Source organism: Capra hircus, chromosome 18 (assembly GCF_001704415.2).
Source record: "Capra hircus breed San Clemente chromosome 18, ASM170441v1, whole genome shotgun sequence".
Classification (NCBI taxonomy): domain Eukaryota; kingdom Metazoa; phylum Chordata; class Mammalia; order Artiodactyla; family Bovidae; genus Capra; species Capra hircus.
In genome coordinates this window covers 63,373,122-63,393,716 of record NC_030825.1, presented here as the reverse complement: position 1 = coordinate 63,393,716, position 20,595 = coordinate 63,373,122, and the positions used below count along the sequence as shown (strand labels likewise).

At 54.8% G+C, this 20,595-nt stretch overlaps 1 protein-coding gene across 1 annotated transcript; it reads right to left on the bottom strand.

Moving 5' to 3' along the window:
• Nucleotides 5,389–20,073, bottom strand: CACNG8 (calcium voltage-gated channel auxiliary subunit gamma 8; the record flags this gene model as incomplete). Its single annotated transcript, XM_018063231.1, has 4 exons — nt 5,389–6,397; nt 8,145–8,285; nt 9,436–9,519; nt 19,608–20,073. Coding segments are annotated over 4 exons (1,458 nt in total), but the record flags the coding sequence as incomplete, so codon positions are not given.

Below are 20,595 nucleotides of genomic sequence, written 5' to 3'. Positions count from 1 at the left end.
GAGAAGGGGCAGGCCTCAGGCAGAAGCTGGTGCCCGGGGCAAGGGATCCAGAGTCGCAGTCCTCTTCACCGAGTTTATTAGACGGGGCACCCCCGGGGGACCGTCCATGCAGTTCCGGCTCCCCCAGGGACAGGACGGGACAGCCGTGTGGAGTGGCAGCAGGGCCGGATCATCACCCCACTCCCCCCAACTCAGCCCCTCGAGGACCGCCCAGTGAGACCCATCTCTCCCCAGCTCCTTCGCCCCTGGCTGGCGGCTCCCTCCGACCCCGTGCACCTTCAGCCTCTCTGTCCACCCTGTACCGCTTCTGTAGGGGCACCCATCGCCCTGGGATGTGATTCCGATCGTGGGCATGTGTGTCCGAGCCTTCGACAGGGCTCGAGTGCCAGAGGAACCATCTCACCATCCTCAGCACCGCGCAGCCCAAACTGCACCCACGGGGAGCCTTAGGAAATGTGCATCTGTATGAATGAATGAGCAGAGGGACGGGTGAAGGGAAGCCCCCCAACTTCAGAGCACACCTCCCCCTGCATTCGATGGATCGTACTGCCTGTCTGTGGATCTGAGCTCCCAGCACTGAGACTGTGCGGCCTGGTGCCTGGAAGGCCTCAGGGACTGTTTGTTAAATGAATGAGTGAAGCTTGTTCTTTCCTTCACCTCGCGGGTATTCCCAGGCCTTGGCAGGACCCAGAGGGGAACCCGAGAAGGTGCTCGGTGCTGGCGGCGACGTGAGATGGGAGCTGGGCTGGGTGACACCCACCGGTGTCTCCATTCTGAGAAATCGGACACCCTCTTGCAGCATCTCTGCCCTGCCTCTGTGCTCCCCTCGAAGCCCCGGGTCTCCCCATCGTTCATTCTCGCCGTGGCTCCCTCCTTTCAGCGTGCATTTGTCTCCCTTCCATCTGCCGGTCTGCCACCCTTCCTACTTCTCCTTTCACAGAAAGGATATGAGCTTTCTTGGGCGGGAAAGTTCTTGACAATGTCATACCAAAAGGATGACCTCGCCTCCGATTCTCTCCACCTCCCCCCATCTCCCCACCCCCACCCCCCACCCCTCCCACCCCAGCCCCCGGTGAGTCTCTTCCTTCCCCTCCCTCAAGCAGGACTCCAGTCCTCACCACTGCATGGTAATGACCGCATGTCAAGGTCAAGGCCATGTTATCTAACCCATAGCCACTTTGCTCCACAAATCCTCTCCTGGTTCTCAGTAGCATTTGCCAACTTCAGGTCTCTGCCTAATTCACAGTCACTCTTCGCCTCTTTAACTACATCCTCCTCCCTCCTACCCCCATGGAGATGTCCCCCCACCCTAAGGCCCTGGCCAGGGTCCTTTCTGTGTCCTCCACACTCATCTCCTAGGTCACCTCATCCAGTCCTGGGGCTTTAATCATGCTGTCTCCTCTCTGCTGACATTTCCAAAACTTAGATTTCCAACCACGACTTCTCCCCCAAGCTTCAGTCTCAAATATCCAACTGGCTACCTGATACCCCGGCTTGGATGTCTCATAGGCATCTCAGATTGTCTTGTCCCAAGGAGGTTGCTTGGCTTCTGCATAATCCCTTCTCCCCCAGTGACCCCCTTCCAGGCAGCACAGAACAGCACCGCCCAGGCTTCACAGATCCAGTTAAAAGTGTTCCCCTCTTTCTCTTTCTCTTTGGTTTTTCTTTCCCTCTTCTGTTACATCCAGTTCACAGCCACCACCATAGACCCTGCCTCCACAATCCCACGCCCTGTTCCTCCACATTGGTCCCGGCCACCATCAGCCTCAACTGGAAAAGGATGACACCCTCTTAACTCCTGCCTTCCACCTTCACTCCTAAATCTCTTCTCGGCACAGCAATGTGGGTCTGTTACTTCATTTTTAAGTAAAAATAGGGGCTGTCATTCTTATGCTCATCCCACTGAATCTAGAGTAAAATTCAGATTTCCTCCCAGAGCTACGAGGCCCCACACGACGGGTCCCCAGCCCATGCTTCCAAGCTCAGCCTAATTTGCTCACCCTTCTTCCTCTGCCCTCCACGGGGTCTCCTTGAAAATAGGCAGCTTTCTCAGAACTCTGCGTCACTGCCTGGCCGGAATGTTTGGTGAGCGCCTTTCCTTCTCACAACCCTTGTTACCTTTGCAGTGGGTTGTTCCTGAGGTTCCTCATTTGAAGTCACCACGTCCCGCTTCACATTTTTTTTTTTTAAGACACACCTTGTGGCTTGTGGGAATCTCAGTTCTCTGACCAGGGATTGAGCCCCGGCCATGGTGTTGAAAGCTTGGAATCCTAACCACTGGACCACCAGGGAATTCTCTTTCCGGCTTCATTTTGGAAACACTTTGCCGTAACTGAAATTTCTTATTGTTTCTTGTGTGTCTCTCTTGTGAGTTCCAGGACAGTACAAGCCTGGCCATCTGTTCACTTGCACATTCCCTGCACCTAGACTGGCCTAGAAGAGGCGGGCACTCAATAACTATTTCTTGAATACTGAAACAAACCAAAGAAATGGATGGCCCCTACACCCTAAGCGTGCTTCTGAAGCCCCACCTTTCTTTCTGGGCACATCCCTGCATCTTTCTCCCTCCATCTGTGTGTGTGTGTGTGCGCGCACGCGTGTATATATATATATATTTGCTTCTCTGAGCCTCCTCTGTCCTGACTTGTGCATCGCTGTGTCAGCCCCTCCTCGGCCCTCCTCCTCTCCTTTCTGGATCGCTGTCTTTGTTTCCTCTGCCCCTGTAACTCACTCAGCTTTGGCCTCTGTTGCCCTGATCTCCCCCACCCCCGGCCATCTCTCTCCCTTCTGCCCGTGCTCCACCTCTGCCTTGCTTTATGTTTGGCTTGTGAACACTAGAATCCAATATCCTCTAGCCAGCTCTGCTCCCCTTCTCCTACCAAATCTGTCTCTTTTAATTCCACCTCTTCCAGTCCTCTCTGTTTATCATCCGTACAGTCAGTGCCCCTCTGTCCTGTGAGTTGTATTCCTTTCCCCGCGTTTCCCAGAATCTCTTTCCAACACTGCCCTCGTCCAGTTCCTCCCTGGTCCCCTGCCCATCGGTCTTTCTTGTCCACCACAGGGACCCCAGAGGGAAATCCCCAATACCCAGTTGTCGTCCCATCCCTCCTCTGTTCTGCCTGCTTTCTGCGGCTCCAGGTTATCAGCAGAGAAGCTGGTGGAGCCTGGCACGTTACCAACCACTTCCCCCTCATCTGTATCCAGGTCTGTCTTGCCACCAGGCTGGGAGCCCCTGGAGGACAGGGCAGACTCTGAATCCTCCCTGCTCCCCCCAGTATTGCTGAACACAGAACCTGCCACACAGGGAAGCTGGGGGCAGTGGGGGGGGGGGCGGGCGGGTCTTGGGAAATACTTGCTGAGCAAATGAAGGGAAACGCAGTGAGCGCTCTCCCTTCTGTGTCCTCAGTGACCTTCAAATCCATCCTTCCACCTTCTCTACCCCGAGCCCTTTCCCAGCTCAACTGCCATCCTGTCTCATCTACTTCACAGCATCGACATCCTATCCACTCCTTTCCCATGTCCCAGGTGGTTCCTTCTGACACTCCCGTCTCAACCTGCTCTTCACTTGCTCCAAACTCTCCTGTGTTTCCCGGCACCCTCAGAATAAAGTCCAGACTCACCAGCCCAGAGCCCTAGCGCATTTAGACTCTGGCTTCTAGCTGTTTCTCTAGTCTCACCGCCCACCCCTACCCTGACCTTTTGCACCCTAAAAGGAGGAGTCCTGACCCCAGAACTTCATGCTCTTTCAATCCCCCGCCCCACCCCCACCCCACTTGAGTTATTCTGCCGTGAAAGCCATCCTTACTCATCCTTTGGAAACCCAGGCTGGGCCTGAGGTTCTCCAGGAAGTTTCCCTGAGGACTGCCCACTCCTGACACTTGGTCACTCTCTCTTCTTCTCTGGTCAAGGTGCCCATCCTGGTCCCTGTTACTGCACCCTACTTGGAGTCTGGCTTTTGACTCCTCCTCGAGAGCAGCCCTGGGGATCCTGATTCTAGCACACTGCCTGGTCCAGAAATGTCAAGGAGTGAATGAATGGCTGAATTAGTGAATGAGTGAAACATGCATCTCTAAGTCCTAGTGTTTTTCCTGCCCACCAAGCACCAGGCTTGTGCTTCAGTCTGCGTGATTATCTGCTCCCTCCCAGCACTGCGAGTCTGAAGTGTCAGTGCCTATATTTGATCCTTATTTCGGCGCGTCTCTGCCTCTCACTCTCATCTCCGAGTTCTTGCCTCCCATCGTTCATGTTATGATCCTGTTTAAAGCCACCCTGTGGTTCCCCGCTGCCCTCGGGTTAAAATTTAAACTCTTCCCTGGAGAAGAAAATGGCACCCCACTCCAGCATTCTTGCCTGGAGAATCCCATGGACAGAGGGGCCTGGGGGGCTACAGTCCACGGGGTGGCAAGAGCTGGACACGACCTAGCAACTGAACCACCACCAAACTTTGCAAGTTTTGGCCACAGGAGAACAAATTCATCCTTTTCCATAAATAGTTTAAAATAAATTTTTAAATATTAAAAAAAAAATCTAAACTCTTGACCTAACCTACAAAGTCCCCGGGGCAGTCTGGCCCTGTCTACATCTCCAGTCTCATCTTGTTCCACCTCCATCTGGCTCAGTATATACATGTTAGCCTTTTCTGGAAGCTTTTCCTGCCCCAGGGCCTTTGCATATGTTGTTCTCTGGCTAGGACACTTCCCTCCAGCTTCACCTGACTGGCTTCTTATCATCCTTTCACTGTTACCTGGTTTATCCTTTCCTTTTAAACTGGGTTAGCCTCCCTGCCGGAGGATTTTGTAGCACTTCGGGTTTCTCTTTTGCCCCAACTGTAACTTATTGTTGTGTATGCAATGCTTTGATTAGTGCCTGTCTCATGCACAAGATGTAAACTCTGTGAAGACGTTGGGGAAGTCTGACTTCCTCCCTTCTGTAGACTCAGCATTCAGCACAATGTTTGGCACTGAAGTACGCAAATAAATTGCTGGGAATGAATGACGGAGTCTGTCTCTGGGCCTGTTTATGTTTCCTGCCCAGCCACCATCCTGGTACACAGCAGGTGCTTTTGAAAACCTTGCGGAATGATGAACGAAGAAGTGAATGAATGCCCACGCCCATCCCACCTCATTGTGCCTCTCTGCATCCCTTTGGTCTTTCTGCCTCTTTATATAGAGCATATATATATAGTTTGTAGGTATAACTCTATATTCGTGTGTTATGCGCCCCTCTCCAGGAGTTGGGCTGGGCTGGGAGTCCCTCCCTGCGCCCCGCCCCCACATGCACACAGCAAAACATTAAAAAGAAAACATCTCAAAACTGCAAAAAACACCACAGCCCTCCCCCCTCCCCCCCAACCCCACAAAAAAATAAAACACAACGCTCGCTCCCAATGGCCCCCTCCCTTCCCTTCCCTTCCCCCTCCCTCAGGGTCCCTGATTCAGAGGGTGGGGGGACGTTCCCCCACAGCCGGGTGGGCGGGGATAGGGCGGGGAGGGGGCGCGGGGAAAGGCTGAGCAGTCTCCAGCGCGCTCACGGGGAAGGAGGGGGGCGCCCCCGACTCCCGGCAGCCTCGTTGCACGCGCGCCCGCGCACGCGCCCCGGACACGCCCCCCTCCGCGCCCCCAGGCGCGCCCCTACACGGGCGTGGTTTTCCTGTTGAGCGTGTTGGTGTTGGAGGCGCCGGCCTCCTTGGCTAGGGTCCCGGGGGCGGGCGCGGCGGGGGCGGGCGGGGCGGGCGCGGGCGCGGCTGGCGGCCCGGTGACCGTGACCGTGACGCCGCCGCCCGCCTCCTTGGGGAAGGCGTTGTGCAACGTGAGGAAGCCGGGCGCCCCCGCGCGGTCCCGCTCCGCGCCCGCCCCGCCGCCACCGCTGCCGCCTCCCCCCGCGCTCCCCGCGCCCCCGGCCGCCCCGCCGTACGCCCCGCCGCCGGCACCGGCGCTTGCCAGCCCCGCGGCCACGCTGCCCTTGGACGGGTCGCGGCTGAGCGTGTACATGGAGATGTCCGTGGAGGCGAAGCCCGGGCCCCCGGCGCCGCCGGGAGACGCGTCCCGCGAAGGCGACGGCTCGCTGGAGCGGGAGCTAGAGCGGGAGCGGCGGCGGTAGCGGAAGCGGTAACTGGGCAGACGGAGGATGGCCGAGGGGCCGCTCCCGCCACTGCCGCCCGCGCCCCCGCCGGCCTTGAGCAGGTCCGAGCGAGACTGGCAGTGCGCCTCGCGGCTTCGCTCGATGTAAATGTTGACGGCCAGCACGCCGATCACCTCGGCCAGGATGAACGACAGCCCGCCGAAGTAGAAGGACCAGCCGTATGAGTAGTGGTTCTTCTTCTCCTCGTCCCGCTTCGGGCCCGGCTCGCCCGCGTTGGCCGAGATGTACACGATCACCCCGATGATGTTGCTCAGGCCTGGGCGGGGACGGTCAGACGGGAGCCTCGAGGCCGTCCCTGGCCCCGCCCCCGCCCGGGGCCCCGCCCCCGGTCTAGGCTCCGCCCCGATGGTCTAGGCCCCGCCCTGCTCTGGCTTAAGCTCCGCCCAAGATGGCCTAGGCCCCTCCTCAAATGGTCCCTACCCAGCCCGGACTTGCCCAGGCCCTGACCCTCTGGTCTGTTTCACTCCTGATGGTCTATGCCTCGCCCTGCTTTGGCCTAAGCTCCACCCATGGTGGCCTAGGCCCCGCCCAAGTGGTCTAAGCTCCACCCCTGAGGGTCTAGGCCGCGTCCTACTCTGGCCTAAGCTCCACCCATGACGGTCTAGTCGTCACCCCACTCTGGTCTAAGCTCCACCCACTATGATCTAGATCCCACCCCAGATGGTCCATATACCACACTGAGCATTTAGGCCCCAACCTGTGTTGATCTATGCTCGACCTGACATGGTCCAAGCCCTTTCCAGATGGCCTAAATTCCTCCCCAGCTGGCTCAGGCCCCACCTTAAACGGCCTCAGATCTTGCTTCGGATGGTCCATCATCCCTGGCTAATTCAGGTCCTAGTCTGTTGTTCTAAAGCTCACTCTAGCTGATCTAAATGCAGCCCTAGTTGGTCCAGGGCCCACCCTAGATGGTTCAGGCTCACCCTTAGTGGTCCAGATCCCTCCGGGAAAACCCAAGCCCTGCCCTAGACAGTCTTAACTCCTGCCCAGATGGTCCAGGCCCTTCCCTGGCTGGCCTAAACTCTGCCCTTGATAAGATGACCCAGGCCCTATACTGATTGGTCTAACTCCCCCGTAACTTTATAAATCTTGGCCTCACCCTCGACTCGTTTTAAGTCTGTTAATAAGGTAATCCCGTTGACTCTCTAGACCCCAACTCTGGTTGATCTGAACTCTCTCATGATTATCATCTATTCTAGGCTTTCCTCTTGGTAGCCTAATTAGAGCAAGAAAGAGCGGGACACAAGTTAGGAACTAGACAATCTTCTAGTCTAAGCCCCACCTCCAGCTTGCTAAGCCCCGCCCCCTGAGGATCGAGGCCAGACTTCCCTAGGCCCAGTTTGTAGTTACCCCCGCCTTTCAAATCCTCCAAGCCCCACCCCTGCAGGTCACATCCTTCTCTGAAAGCATCCCCTGCTATTTACGCTGAACCCTCCTCCTCTTCAGGATTCCACCGCTTTGAGAAGACTCTAAATTCCGGAATTGCCCAGTACTACTCACATCGAGTAGTAGGGGGGTCTTGCCCCTTTAAAAAGCCGTGCCTCACTACCGAGTTGGCCTGGAAACTTTCTCAGGACCCGCCCCTTCTTGGATACACCGGAGACCACAAGGTCCGGCCCCCTAGGGCAGACTCCTCCCCAACTGCGTTCAGGTCCTTCCTCCAGATCCTCCCGATCCTCAAGACCTCAGTTCAGCCTCAAGCCCCCCTCTTCCAGGTTCCTTCCCTTCCATCTCCTGGACCGCCGGCTTTGGATTCTGAACTCCTGGAATCCCGGATTACGCGGTAGACACCTGTCTGAGCTGGGTTCATTCCCCGAGAAGACGGCGGGAAGGCTACACCTCCCTCGCCCAGCGGGTGGCGATGGAGCTTGGGATAGAGCCTAGGAAGGCTCCGGGCCCCAGGGAGCGCCCCGGCAAGGTGGCTTTGCAGGCGCGCCCGCGCGCGCACACACACAGACACACGTGCGCGCGCAGGTGGGCCGCCCCCTCCCTCTGCCTCTCACCTGCTGCCACGAACAGGATCCCTGCTCCCAGGATGATGTTCCTCTTGGACTTGTAGACGCGGGAGGCCGCCACGCACACGCCCCCGAGCAGCAGCAGGATGGCGCTGAGGATGGGGAAGATGCTGGAGGCCCGGACGACCCCTGGAGAGGGACCGGAGACGGGCGGGGAGTGGGGAGGGAACCAGGGCGTCAGTCACAGCCGCCTGCGCCCCTGGGGCCCCGCGCCTCCTCTGTGCCTTGTCCCCCTTCTCTCTCGCTGGTTCTCCCATTCCTCCCCTCTGCCCGTGTTCTGGTTCTTTTTTTTGTCTCACTTTCTCTCCTCTTTAAGATTTCTCTCTTTCGCGATCTGATGGCCCCCCCACCTCTCTTTTTCTTCGTCCTTTTCTTTCTTCCTCTGTGTTTCTCCTGGCATATTTTTTCTGCCCTTTAATTTTTCTAACCATTCTCCCTCTCTTCCACTCCACCCACCCCGCCTCTGAACGCCTCTATCTCCTTTGTGGACCACCTCCCTCTCTTTCCTTCTCGCACGCGCGTTCCCTTCCTCCCTTCTGCGCCTTTCCCCCTTTCTCCAGATCCTTCTATCACATCTCTAAATCCCGCTGTCCCTCCCACCCCTCGTCCGCCTGGCTTCACCTGTCTCTCTTCTGTCTTCCCCTGCCCTCTCCATCGCTCCCTCTCCCGCTCTCTTCTTTTTCTACTGTCTCTTTTCTCCTCCCTTTTCTGCCTTGCTTCATCCGTAGCTCTGGGTTTCCCTTCTCTTTCCCCCTTTCTCCTCTCTCTCTCTCTCTCTCTCTCTCTGCAGTCCTTTCCACTCTCCCCCAAACCCCAGGCAACCAGATTCTGCGATTTCTGAGCCCGGCTGAGGCCACAGCCAATCCCAACTCGGGGTTTGCCGCGTTCTCGGGGTAGCTACCAATCGCACCGCGGGCTTCCCCAGCCAGCTCCCGGGAGTGGCCAGGCCGCGCCGCAGATTGCCTCTCGGGCCCAGTGTGCGGTTGGCCAATCCCTGCCCGGAGAGGGACAACCAGTCACGGCCCGGAGTACCCAGGCCGGCACGGCAGCCAATCAGCTCTGGGGATCCCCCCGTCTGCCCGCCCCGAGGTGAGAGGAGGGGGCGGGAGAGGGCCCAGTGACCCAATCGGAGGCCAGAGAATCTCGGTATCTTGGCTTGGATTGGCTGACAAGCTCATCTAGGCGCGTCGATCTAAGCGCGGGAGCACAGCCCCCTCTCCCTTCCCACGTGTCCAAGCCCAGCAGCATCCCCCCAACTCCCCCCCAGACCCCCACGTACGGAGCAGATACTCCGCGCTGTCATGGTCGTAGTCCGTGTCCTCCGGGAAATGGTTGATCTTCACGCAGACGCCTCTTTTCAACCCTGGAGGGGAATTGGGGGGAGGGGGGTGATGGTGGTGGGCACTTAACAGTTGGGGAACTCTGGGTGAGAAAAGACACCTCCCCCCTTTTCCTCAAACCCCTTCTCTTTCTGGGCTGATTGGGAGACAGGAAATACTGGCTCCTGAACACGTCTGCGCACCTGGGACAAACTTTCAAACTCCCTGGCCTCAGTTTCCCAACCAGGTTTTAAAACAAGGACAAAGGAAAACATCCAACACTCGCTAAAAGGCCACAAGGACCTTTGCCCTGTAACCTGGACGGGTACAGTCTCTCCGGGCTCCGTTTCCCCCTCTGTAAGAAAGAAGGTGTTGGTTTCAGTGATGTCAAGGACCCTTCAACTCGAAACCCGTTGAAGACACGTGGGAAAACGGAGAGGCAACAGACGACGAAAAGGACTCCATTTCCCCTGTGTGTGTGTGTATGCTAGTCACTTAGTCGTGTCTGACTCTTTGCGACCCCATGTACTATAACCTACCAGGCTCCTTGGTCCTTGGGATTCTCCAGGCAAGAATACTGGAGCGGACTGCCATTTCCTTCTCCAGGGGATCTTCCCAAACCAGGGATCGAACCCAGATCTCCCGCATTGCAGGCAGACGCTTTACCGTCTGAGCCACCTCCCATGAGGCCCTATGAAGCCTTGACTCCCCCTGGAGGAGAGAGCAGCCCCAGTGGGTCATTGGGGTTGTCATCTCTTCAATCCTGTTTGGGGAGTAGGCTTCCCCTTCTTTTGGCGCCCAGCACCTGCAGTCCTCAGGGAGGCGATGGAGCGGTTGGAACAAGCCAAGGCAAGCTAGGGGTGAAGTATGCCTCCAGGGGTCGTGGAGTCACAGCCCACTCCTCCCTCCCAGAACATGCATCCTTACTTAGCTGGAGACTGGCATATAAATCAGTATAAAGACACTTCGTTTCCTCAATTCTCCAGGCGCCTTCCCATCCCCAGGCCTCTGCCCAGTGCTTTGGAACACTCAGCTCACATTCTTCCTGGAGAAGAACTTAACCCTTGCAAGAGAGCAGCGCCCGGGCACCTGCTTGAGGAAGTTTTCCCTCACAGAGACCCCTCCCACCCATTCTGGGTGGGGTAGCCGCTCTTTTTTTTTTTTTTTTTTTAAGCATGCATTGGGTTGCTCTATGATCTTCTTCAGCACGCTGGGAGTTCCTGAATGGGGTGGTGGGGCATGGGGTCTGATTCCTTCGTGTGTCTCTAGCATTGCCTGGCACCAAAGGAGGCGTCAAGAAATAAGTGTTGAAAGAATTAGATTATGAACCATAAGGATAGCAGAAAGGGAGGTTCGAGGCAGAAGATGACAGGGAAAGAAATGCGGGTAAAGGAAAGGATTGGAAAGGACTATAAGGCAGTGAATAATTCCACTAAGCGCTAACATTTGTTAAGTGCTTCTGAGGTAGATTAACTCACCCGGAGCTCCCAGGAGACCCATGAAATAGATAATGGTATTGGTGTCGTGCAGTGGCCGAACGTTAAGAACTGGAGTCGCACGGTTTGATAATGAAGCCTGAATCCATCATGTCCTTACACCACATCCTTGTTGGCCTTATTTGGACTAGTTTGCTTCTGTCCCTTTTCCTATAACATGGGGGATACTAGGATGTACCTCCCTGGTTTTTACAAGGGTTGAATCCAGGTACAGAGATTTAGCACTTTGCTGGGAACACTGATACCACGTCATACACCCATTGTCCAGATGAGGAAATAGAGGCATACAAAGGGTTCATTGATTCACAGCTGATGGGTGGTGGAAGCAGAATTCAAACACACAGCAGTTTGCTCCCACTGGAATCTAAGCCTGTAGGTGTCCCAACATCTAGAACAATGCCTAGAGCATTGGAAATGCTTGATATTTGTATATAAGAATGGTTGAATGGGCAAGAAGTGCATGAAAAGATGGTCCATATAAACTAATCATTAGGGAAATGCAAGTGAAAACAACAATGAAATACTATCTCATAGATATGAGATACCATCCCATTCAGATGGCTACTATAAACAAACAAAACAAAACAGAAAATAACCAGTGTTGGTGAGGATGTGGAGAAATTGGGACCTGTCTGCACTGTTGGTGGGAAAGTAAACTGGTTTGGTTTCTATGGACAATAGGATGGAGGGGCCTCAAAAAATTAAAAACAAAATTACTATGAAAGTGAAGTCACTCCGTCTTTGCGACCCCATGGACTGCAGCCCTCCAGGCCCCTCCGTCCATGGGGTTTTCCAGGCAAGAATACTGGAGTGGGTTGCCATTTTCTTCTCGAGGGGATCTTCCGGACCCAGGGATTGAACTCAGGTCTCCCACATTGCAGGCAGACTCTTTGCCCCCTGAGCCACCAGGGAATCCCATAATTCTTCAGTTTTAGGTTTTGGTTTATTTGGCCAGGAGGCATGTGGGGGACCTTAGCTGCAATTCCACCTCTGGGTATATACGAAAAAGAATTGAGAGCAAGGTCTCTAAGAAATATACAAATATATCCATTTTTGTAGCAGCATTATTCACAACAGCCAAAAGCAACCTAAGGGTCCATCAACGCATGAACCGATAAACAAAGTATGGCATATGGATAGAATGGAATATTATCCAGCCTTTTAAAAACAATGGAATTCTAAGACATGCCACAACCTGGATGAACCTTGAAGACATGCAAAGTGTAATAAGTCAGTCACACGAATACAAACACTATGATCCCACTCATATGAGGTGTCTATAGCGGTCAAATTCACAGAGACAGAAAGAATGATGGTTGCCAGGGGCTGGGAGTGGGGAAGAATGGGTAGAGTTTCAATTCTGCACAATGAAAAGTGTTTTGGAGCTTGATACACAATGTAAATATACTTAACACTGCTGAACTGTGCTTTTAAAATGGGTTAAGATGATATATTTTATGTTATGTGCATTTTACTACACTTAAAAAAAAAGCAATTGAATGAATGAATGAAGATACATCTTGTGGGAGCAAATGCTTACCCAACAGCACATCCGCTATGGTCTGGTAGGTGGGTTCAAGCTCTCCCTTTCTTGAATGGGATCATAGTGCTTTTCTCAAAATATGAATGATAATTCAGTGAGATTGAGCATGGAAGGTAGACAGCATGGAGACTCTCTCCACAGACTAGTCATGCTGTAAGTAATAATAACTAGTACTTTGTTGTTATTTAATCACTAAGTCATGGCTGACTCCTTGCGACCCCATGGACTGTACCCACCAGGCTCCTCTGTCCAAGGGATTTCCCAGGCAAGAATACTGGAGTGGGTTGTCATTCCCTTCTCCAGGGGATCTTCCTGACCCAGGGATGGAACCCATATCTCCTACATTACAGATGGATTCTTAACCACTGAATCACCTGGGAGGTCCACTTAACTAGTACAAAACTTACTGAGGGCTAACCACACACCAGATACCACTCCAAGCATTTGACAGCTGTTAACACTCTCAGAAGAGGACTGGATGGCATCACTGATTCAATGGACTTGAACTTGGGCAAACTCTGAGAGATGGTGAGGGACGGGGAGGTCTGGCATGCTGCAGTCCATGGGGTCACAAAGGGTCGTACGCAACTTGGCGACTGAACAATACCCTCAGCATGGATGACCAACCCTAAGAATACCAGGAAATAATAGCACTCCTGCAAATTTCCCTGGTCGCTCAGACAGTAAAGCGTCTGCCTACAATGCGGGAGACCCGGGTTCAATCCCTGGGTCAGGAAGATTCCCTGGAGAAGGGAATGGCAACCCACTCCAGTATTCTTGAGCTTCCCTGGTGGCTCAGATGGTAAAGCGTCTGCCTGCAATGTGGGAGACCCGGGTTCGATCCCTGGGTTGGGAAGATCTCCTGGAGAAGGAAATGGCAACCCACTCCAGTATTCTTGCCTGTAGAATCCCACGGATGGAGGAGCATGGTAGGCTATAGTCCATGTGGTGGCAAAGAGTGGGACACGACTGAGCGACTTCACTTCACTGCTTCACTTCACTGCATTACAGGTGAGGAAACTGAGGCGTAAGTTGCTCAATCCCATGTAGAAGTTAAATCATGAGGAGGAGAGTTTGGACCTCAGAGGTGAGCTTTCTGCTTGTTCATTTGTTCGGGCTACACTGTGCAGCTTGTGGGATCTTAGTTCCCCAACCAAGGATCGAACCGGTGTCCCCTGCAGTAGAAGCAGGGAGTCCTGAACACTGCACGGCCAGGGAATTCCCAGAAGGGAGTGTCTTTAGGGAAGCAGAACCCAGTGGTTATGGCAGCCCCAAGCTCAGGCTTTGAAAGTGTATTCTCTGGCTCTGCATACCAGGACGGTAACTTCCCAGTTGGGTGGCTCTGAGCTTCAGCTTCCTGGCTTGGAAAATGAGGATGGTGATATGACCAGATAAGGTTTGACAAGTGCTCACTCTGCGTACGTGTGGGGCTTCCCACCTGGCGCCATGGTTAAAGAACCGGCTGCCAATGCAGGAGACATAAGAGAAGCAGGTTTGATCCGTGAGTGGGGAAGATCCCCTGGAGGCGGGCAAGGCAACTCACTGCAGTATCCTGGCCTGGAGAATCCCATGAAAAGAGGAGCCTGGTGGGCTACAGTTGACCGGGTCGCAAAGAGCTGGACACACTGAAGCGACTTAGCACGCACACGCCGTGAAACACAGGAGTTAAAGAGCAGAAAACCTGGGGCTTATGCAGCTTGCCTCTGCATATTATCCAACCGCCTGAGCTGGGAGCCCTGTGCGTGCAGGGATGGTGGTGATGCAAACCGGCGCGTCCCCAAGGGCCGGCAGAGCACAGACCCCGGCGGGCGTGGAGGTAAAGGCCCTTGCAGACGCACACTGCCCCCCGCATGTTGGGTGGCCTTGTAGCTGACTCACTTCCCCTTTCTGGCCATCAGCTTCCTGCTCTGACAAACTCTCGTGATAATAATACCTTCCCTCCTGGAGCAATTGGGAGGATTCAATGAGATAATAAGACCTGCAAAGTGCTGAGCACAGGGGCTTTCAATAGGCTGCTAGAGTAAATTGGGCTGTAGGTCCAAATTCTGGGCGCTGAGATTCCTGAGAGGGGGGCTACACCCATCCGGATGCCCCCAGCCCCAGGAGGTTGGTTCTGAAAGGTGGCAGTTGAGATGAAGGGTGAGCTTAAAATATGCAGCAGATTTCAGATTCATTTTGAAGAAGAAAGCATCATATTTCATTAATATTTGTTATATTACTCACATACTAAAATAATATTTTGGCTCTGCTTGGTTAAATAAAATTGATTACTAACCTTTATATTAATATACTATATTGTATAATTGCATTTATTAAATTAGATCCGTTGAACCTTCCCTTTTTACTTGTTTTAATGTCACTTAGTGTTGTTGAATCACTCAGTCGTGTCCGACTCTTTGCGACCCCGTGGACTGTAGACCGCCAGGATCCTCTGTCTGCGGGCTTCTCCAGTCAAGAATACTAGCGTGTGTTGCCGTTTTCTTCTCTAGAGGATTTTCCCACCCCAGGGACTGAACCCACGTCTCCTACATTGGCAGGCAGATTCTTTACCACTGAACCACTAGGGAAGCCCTTTAATGTTACTAGTAGAAAGCTACAGTCCACGGGGTGGCAAAGAGTCGGACATGACTGAGCGAGTCAGCAAAGCACACAGCACAGAAACATTTAAGTTAGAGAGAGGCAGCTTGTGTGATGTTTCTGTTGGGCAGTGCTGGTTGGCGGGATGGGACTCCCTGGTTATCGAGGAGGGGAGATTCAGGGATGGGTCACCCAAATTCCTAATAATAAGAACAGGATAGAAGCCACACAGTCTAGCCTTTACGCTGTGTCTACTGGCCTTCTGAATGGAATAACTCACTGGGCTCCCTCTGTAGCCCTGTAGGCTAGGGGTTATTATAACACCTAGGGGTTATTCACCATCTCACTGATGGTGAAAAGAAGCAGGGATGTTGAACATATGGCTCAAGGTCACGTTTCAGTGCCTGGCAGGCAGGAGGTAACCCAGTGAGTTCTGTTCCAGAGTCTGGGTCTCCAATACCACTTCCTACTGCGTTTCTCAGAGACACTTGGAAGGAGACAGGATAAGACCCAAGAATTCCCTGGGGGACAGCACCTTCTGGGGACCGTGGCCCCGGGGGAACAGTTTCTACACTCCTGGATCCTTGGATAGGATGGAGGCTGGTGGATGTGCTGACTTAGGAAACAAAACAGACGCAGACTCCAGCGCGGACTCGATGGCCTGTTAGCTGTGTGACCTTGGGAAAGTTGCTTCCCTTCCCTGAGCCCTAAGCTTTTGGTCGTAAAGAGTGCACAGGGTTACCGTGAGACTCCAGTGGCACACGAATGACGATCAAGTAACAATAAAGCCGACCTGCCTTTAACCCGTCCTTAAGTCACTTCCTTTGTCTCTGGGGACCCCACTTAGCCCGTTATTTCCCCCCAACCTCTGTGGTCTCCCCTTTCTTAGCTCCCTTCACTGGCTCTTCTCATCTGTCTGATTGTCTTTGAATACTGGACCAGCTCAGTCATTGGCCCTTCAGCTACTCTTTGTGTGTGTTTCCACCTCTGCTCATCCATCCACATGCCATGACCCACCGCCCCCCCAGCCCAGACAGCCTCCTGAACTCTGGCCTCATATGTCTTATCGCTAATGTCTTAGATCGGGGGCGGGGGAGGTTAGCAAACTACGGCCCAACGGCCAAACCCAGTGAAGAGTAGGTTTTACTTATTTAAAAAAAAAAAAAAAAAGATTGAAAAACTGTCAAGGAAGACTCTCGTGGTATGAGAAAATGATATAGAATTCAAATGTCAGTGCCCGTAAAGGAAGTTTAATTGGAACCCAGCCACACTCATCCACTCACGCACTGTCTCTGGTTGTTTTTAGGAGTAGCGATGACAGAGATCACACGCCCCACGAAGCCTAAAAGATCGACTGTGCGGCGCTTTGTGGGGCCTCTCCTATGCGGACTCCTGTCTTAGACATTATGACCAGCAGGCACCCCCAATTTAACATTTCCAAACCTGAGCTCATGATGGCCCTCCTTACGATATATTGGGGCTTCCCTGGCGGCTCAGATGGTAAAGAATCTGCCCACCAATGCGGGAGACACGGGTTCAATCCCTGGGTCCTGAAGATCCCCTAGAGAAAGAAGGGAAAGACTACCCACTCCAGTATTCTTGCCTGGAGAATCCCATGGACAGAGGAGCCTGGTGGGCTACAGACCATGGGGTTACAAAGAGTCGGGCGTGACTGAGCGACTAAACAACTGAGAGAAAGTAAGACAAATACATAAAATACGAACTGTTTCAACTGATAAACACCCCCTGCCTCCACCCCTACCACACTGTCCGGGGCTCAGGCCATAGACTTCGAGCAGTGATTCTCACTAGGGGCAGTTTTATTCCTAGTCCAGAGACAGCTGGCGATTTTGGTGGCCACGCTGATGGATGCTGCTGGTCTTTGGAGGCAGAGCCCGGGAATATTGCTAAACCTCCTACAACACAGAGGACCTTCCTTCCACCTGCCACCCACCACCAGCCACTGCAATGCGGAATTATCCATCCCCCAAAAGGTCAACAAGGCTGAGGTTGGAAAACCCTGCTTTCAAGACATCCAGACTCCTTTCTCTCACATTCCGCCACTGTCCCCATCAGCAGTTCCCGCCTGCCCGCTGTAGCTGCAGAAAGTGCTCTCAATTCAAACCCTAATTCTACGTCTCCCACCCCAGATAAGCCAGCTCCTGTTTTCCCTTTTCCCTCCCACCTCCCTCTCAGAGACACAGCACAGCGATCCCCTTAACCTTTCAGCCAGCTCCTATCACTCCTCTGCCCAGGAGCCTATGACGGGAAAAGCAGATCACATCCCAGGACCTGAAAGTTCGTGCACCTTGCTGGCACCTCCTACCGCGTTCCTCCTTCACCAGCTCTGCCCTGGCCGGGTGGTGGGCCTCCCCTGGCAGTCAGACACGAGGCACATTCCTATTGATGAGCCGGGTTCTACAGCCTAAAGCATTTCCCTCCAGAAGCCACATGGCTCCATCTCTGGGTCCATTCAGCCCACCCTTCGGATGTCAGCCGCTCGGTCTCCTTTATCTCCAGTTTCTAAAGCTTCACACTCTTGCCCCTAACACTTCCTATCCCCTCCTTTGCTCTTTTTCCTCCTTAGCACTCAGCTCCATCTAACACCCTAGATGTTGTATTTACTCATCTCTCTTATCATCTGTCTCTCCTTCTAGAATGTAAGACACATAACAACAGGAATCTTTGTTGTTGCTGTTTTTCCTTGCACTGAGCTGTAGCTCCAGTATCAAGAATGGTGCCTGGCACATAGTAGAAACTCAATAAACAGTGCTTTTGAAGGAGGGGATGAAAACATGGAAATATTATGATTCACAGTACATTGTCCTGGGGGTTCCAAGAGGCAAGACCCCACACACGGCTCTGTGCCTGATGCTCGGTCAGACCAGGGAATGAAGATGAAGTCAGATGCCCGCACGAGGAAGAGAGTAACATCATGGGGAAATTGGATGGGTGTGAGGCAATAGGGAGCAGAGGTGACTGGGGAAAAGGAGACCCACGTGCGTGATCTGAAGAAGCAGCTGCTACTGGGACCTGGCCGACCAGGACTGCTGAACAATGCCAGCCCCATGTCATCAGATCTCCCACTAGTTCAAAAGAAGCTGGAGATCGGATTCTCAACGTGCAGCCTCCCTATTTTTAAATGTTGGCAACCGATTCCGATTGTGGTTTCGGTTTTAAACGCTCCACACGCCAGACAAAGCATATCTGTAAATCCCATCCTTCAGACCCGAGTTCTCTTGGCTCTGCCCCCAGCCACAGCTGGGTGACCTTGGGCGAGTGGCTTAACTTCTCTGAGCCTCAGTTTCCTCATCCCCAACCAGAGGATAGCATCCTGCCCCCGCCAGGGGATTAAATAAGAGAATAACATTTCTGGCCTATTGAGAGCACCCAGCAAAACGGAGGAGGAAATGATGGGGAAAACAGAAGGATTAAAAACAGAGAAGTGACAAATTGTGATCTTTTGGGTCCTGTAGGGGGAAATTGGGGATTGGCTGGTTCCTTCTTCGCGTTGCAGACCAGGGCTGGGGAGGCTGGGGAGGTGAGCAGGTAGTGGCCACACAGGGGAGCGGGGACCGACGCACGAGAGGACTGGGACTCAGGTGTCCTGCGCCCCAGCACCTCCATGCCATGTGGAAAGAAATGGCAAAGCTGAGAATGGGACGGAGGGGTTGCTAAGAGGAAGAGGGCTGGCCCAGGGGGACAGTCGGGGTAGGTGGGAGGCAGGGGCAACCAGCTGGGAGGGAGGCTGCAAGAGGGAAAGAGCAGGACCAGAGAAAGAGCGGAGACGGAGACTGGAAGAGGCAGTGCCTCCGCTGCGAGAGGAAGAGGCCAAAGGGAGGCTGAGTGGACACAATGGGAAGCAGAGCCCCACAAAGGGCCAGGAAAGACAAGGACCAGAGGCGGAGGCGGGGAGAGGAAGCCAGGACAAGACTCCCGGAAGACAAGCCCCCAAAAGCAAAGAGGAGGAGAACCACGAGTTCCGGTCCACGGGGCATGATGTTTGAGGGGACAAACAGCCCACGTGGGGCCAGAGGGTCAAAGGGGATGAGGAAGGCGCTGGAAACGGGGTCATCCGAGGTCGGGGCGCTCAGAGCCAGGACGCGGGGAGCAACGATGCCACGGGCAAGGAGGAGCAGCCTCGAGATCAGGGGTGAGAGGGCAGGAGGGCGGGAAGGCAGAGGGTGCCAGCGTTGGGGTCCAGGCTGAGGGGGTCCCCTGGTAGAGGGAGGCCGGACCCCCGGAGGGGTGGGAGGGCGAGAGGAGGGGGCGCTTTCCCCGCGAAGGGAGGGAAGAGGAAAAGGCTCAAGGGGCCCTGCTGAGTGATGGAGAGGCGAGCCGGGGGCGGGGTTCAGGCGAGGGTCAGGACCCAGAGGAGGGTGGGAAGGGTGGGGGGCCGAGGGTGAGGCGTGGCGGGGGGCGGCGGCCAGGCAGGAGCAGCGGGGCACGAAGGGCCACCCAGGGTGGAGGCCGCGGGAGACCCGGGAGGCTTGGGGGCGGGGGCGCGGGGCCCTACCTTCCAGGCAGCAGATCCTCCAGAGGCCCGAGTGCGTGAGGCCGCCGGGGTCCTTCTTCTCCGCGGCGCCGCCGCCCCCGCGCTGGGGGGGCCCGTCGTCGCCGCCGGCGCCCGCCGTGAGGTTGGTGGTGTTGCAGATGAAGGCGCGCGTGTAGAGCCAGTAGTCGGTGCTGATGGCGATGGTCATGAGGCCGAAGGCCGCGAAGGCGCCCACCGTCGTCAGCAGCACCTGCACCCCCTTCTCGCACCAGAGGCCCCGCTCCTCGTTCCAGCGCTTCAGCGACTCCAGCTTGACCACGGGCAGCCGGGGGGCCGCGGGCCACCACCGGGGCAGCGGGGGCGGGGCCGTGCCGGCGGCTGGTGGGGGGCACAGCGCAGGCAGAAGTGGGGGCCCCCCCCGAGGCGGAGGGCCGGGGAGGGGGGCGGCTGGGGAGGGGGCCGGCGAGGAGGAGGCTGCAGGCCGGGGACGGGGTCAGAGGGCCGCCATGGTCGCCTGCGAGTGGAGGGCAGGGGTAAGGCGAGAGAAGGATTAGACAGGGGCTCGCCTGGATACGGCCGCACCTGCACCCCTCCCCACGCTAAATATGTATATATATACCCCTACTGTTTCCTAGGTTGAAGAAACGCCTTCCACGATGCTTACCTCTGCCTCCCTCGCTCTGAAAAACATTTCCCTGTGTCCAATAGTCTTCCCACTAACCTCCTTCTGAGAAAAAGCCACCCCCCATCCCTGCATCCCTGCCAGTGGGTAGGACACTCTTCCAGGCCCCCCTGACTCCGCCCCCTGGTCTCACTGTCCCCCACCCCCAATACACACACACACACACACACACAGGGAAACCATCCCTCACTCCCAGCCCCCAGAGCCTCCTCCTCCCAAGGAACCCCTGTCCTGCTCCTCATTTCTTACAAAATGTTCTCATAAAGTTCTCCCCCTTCTCTGTCTGCCCCTGCAAGGCCCACCTCTTCACCTACCATGGCCTCTACT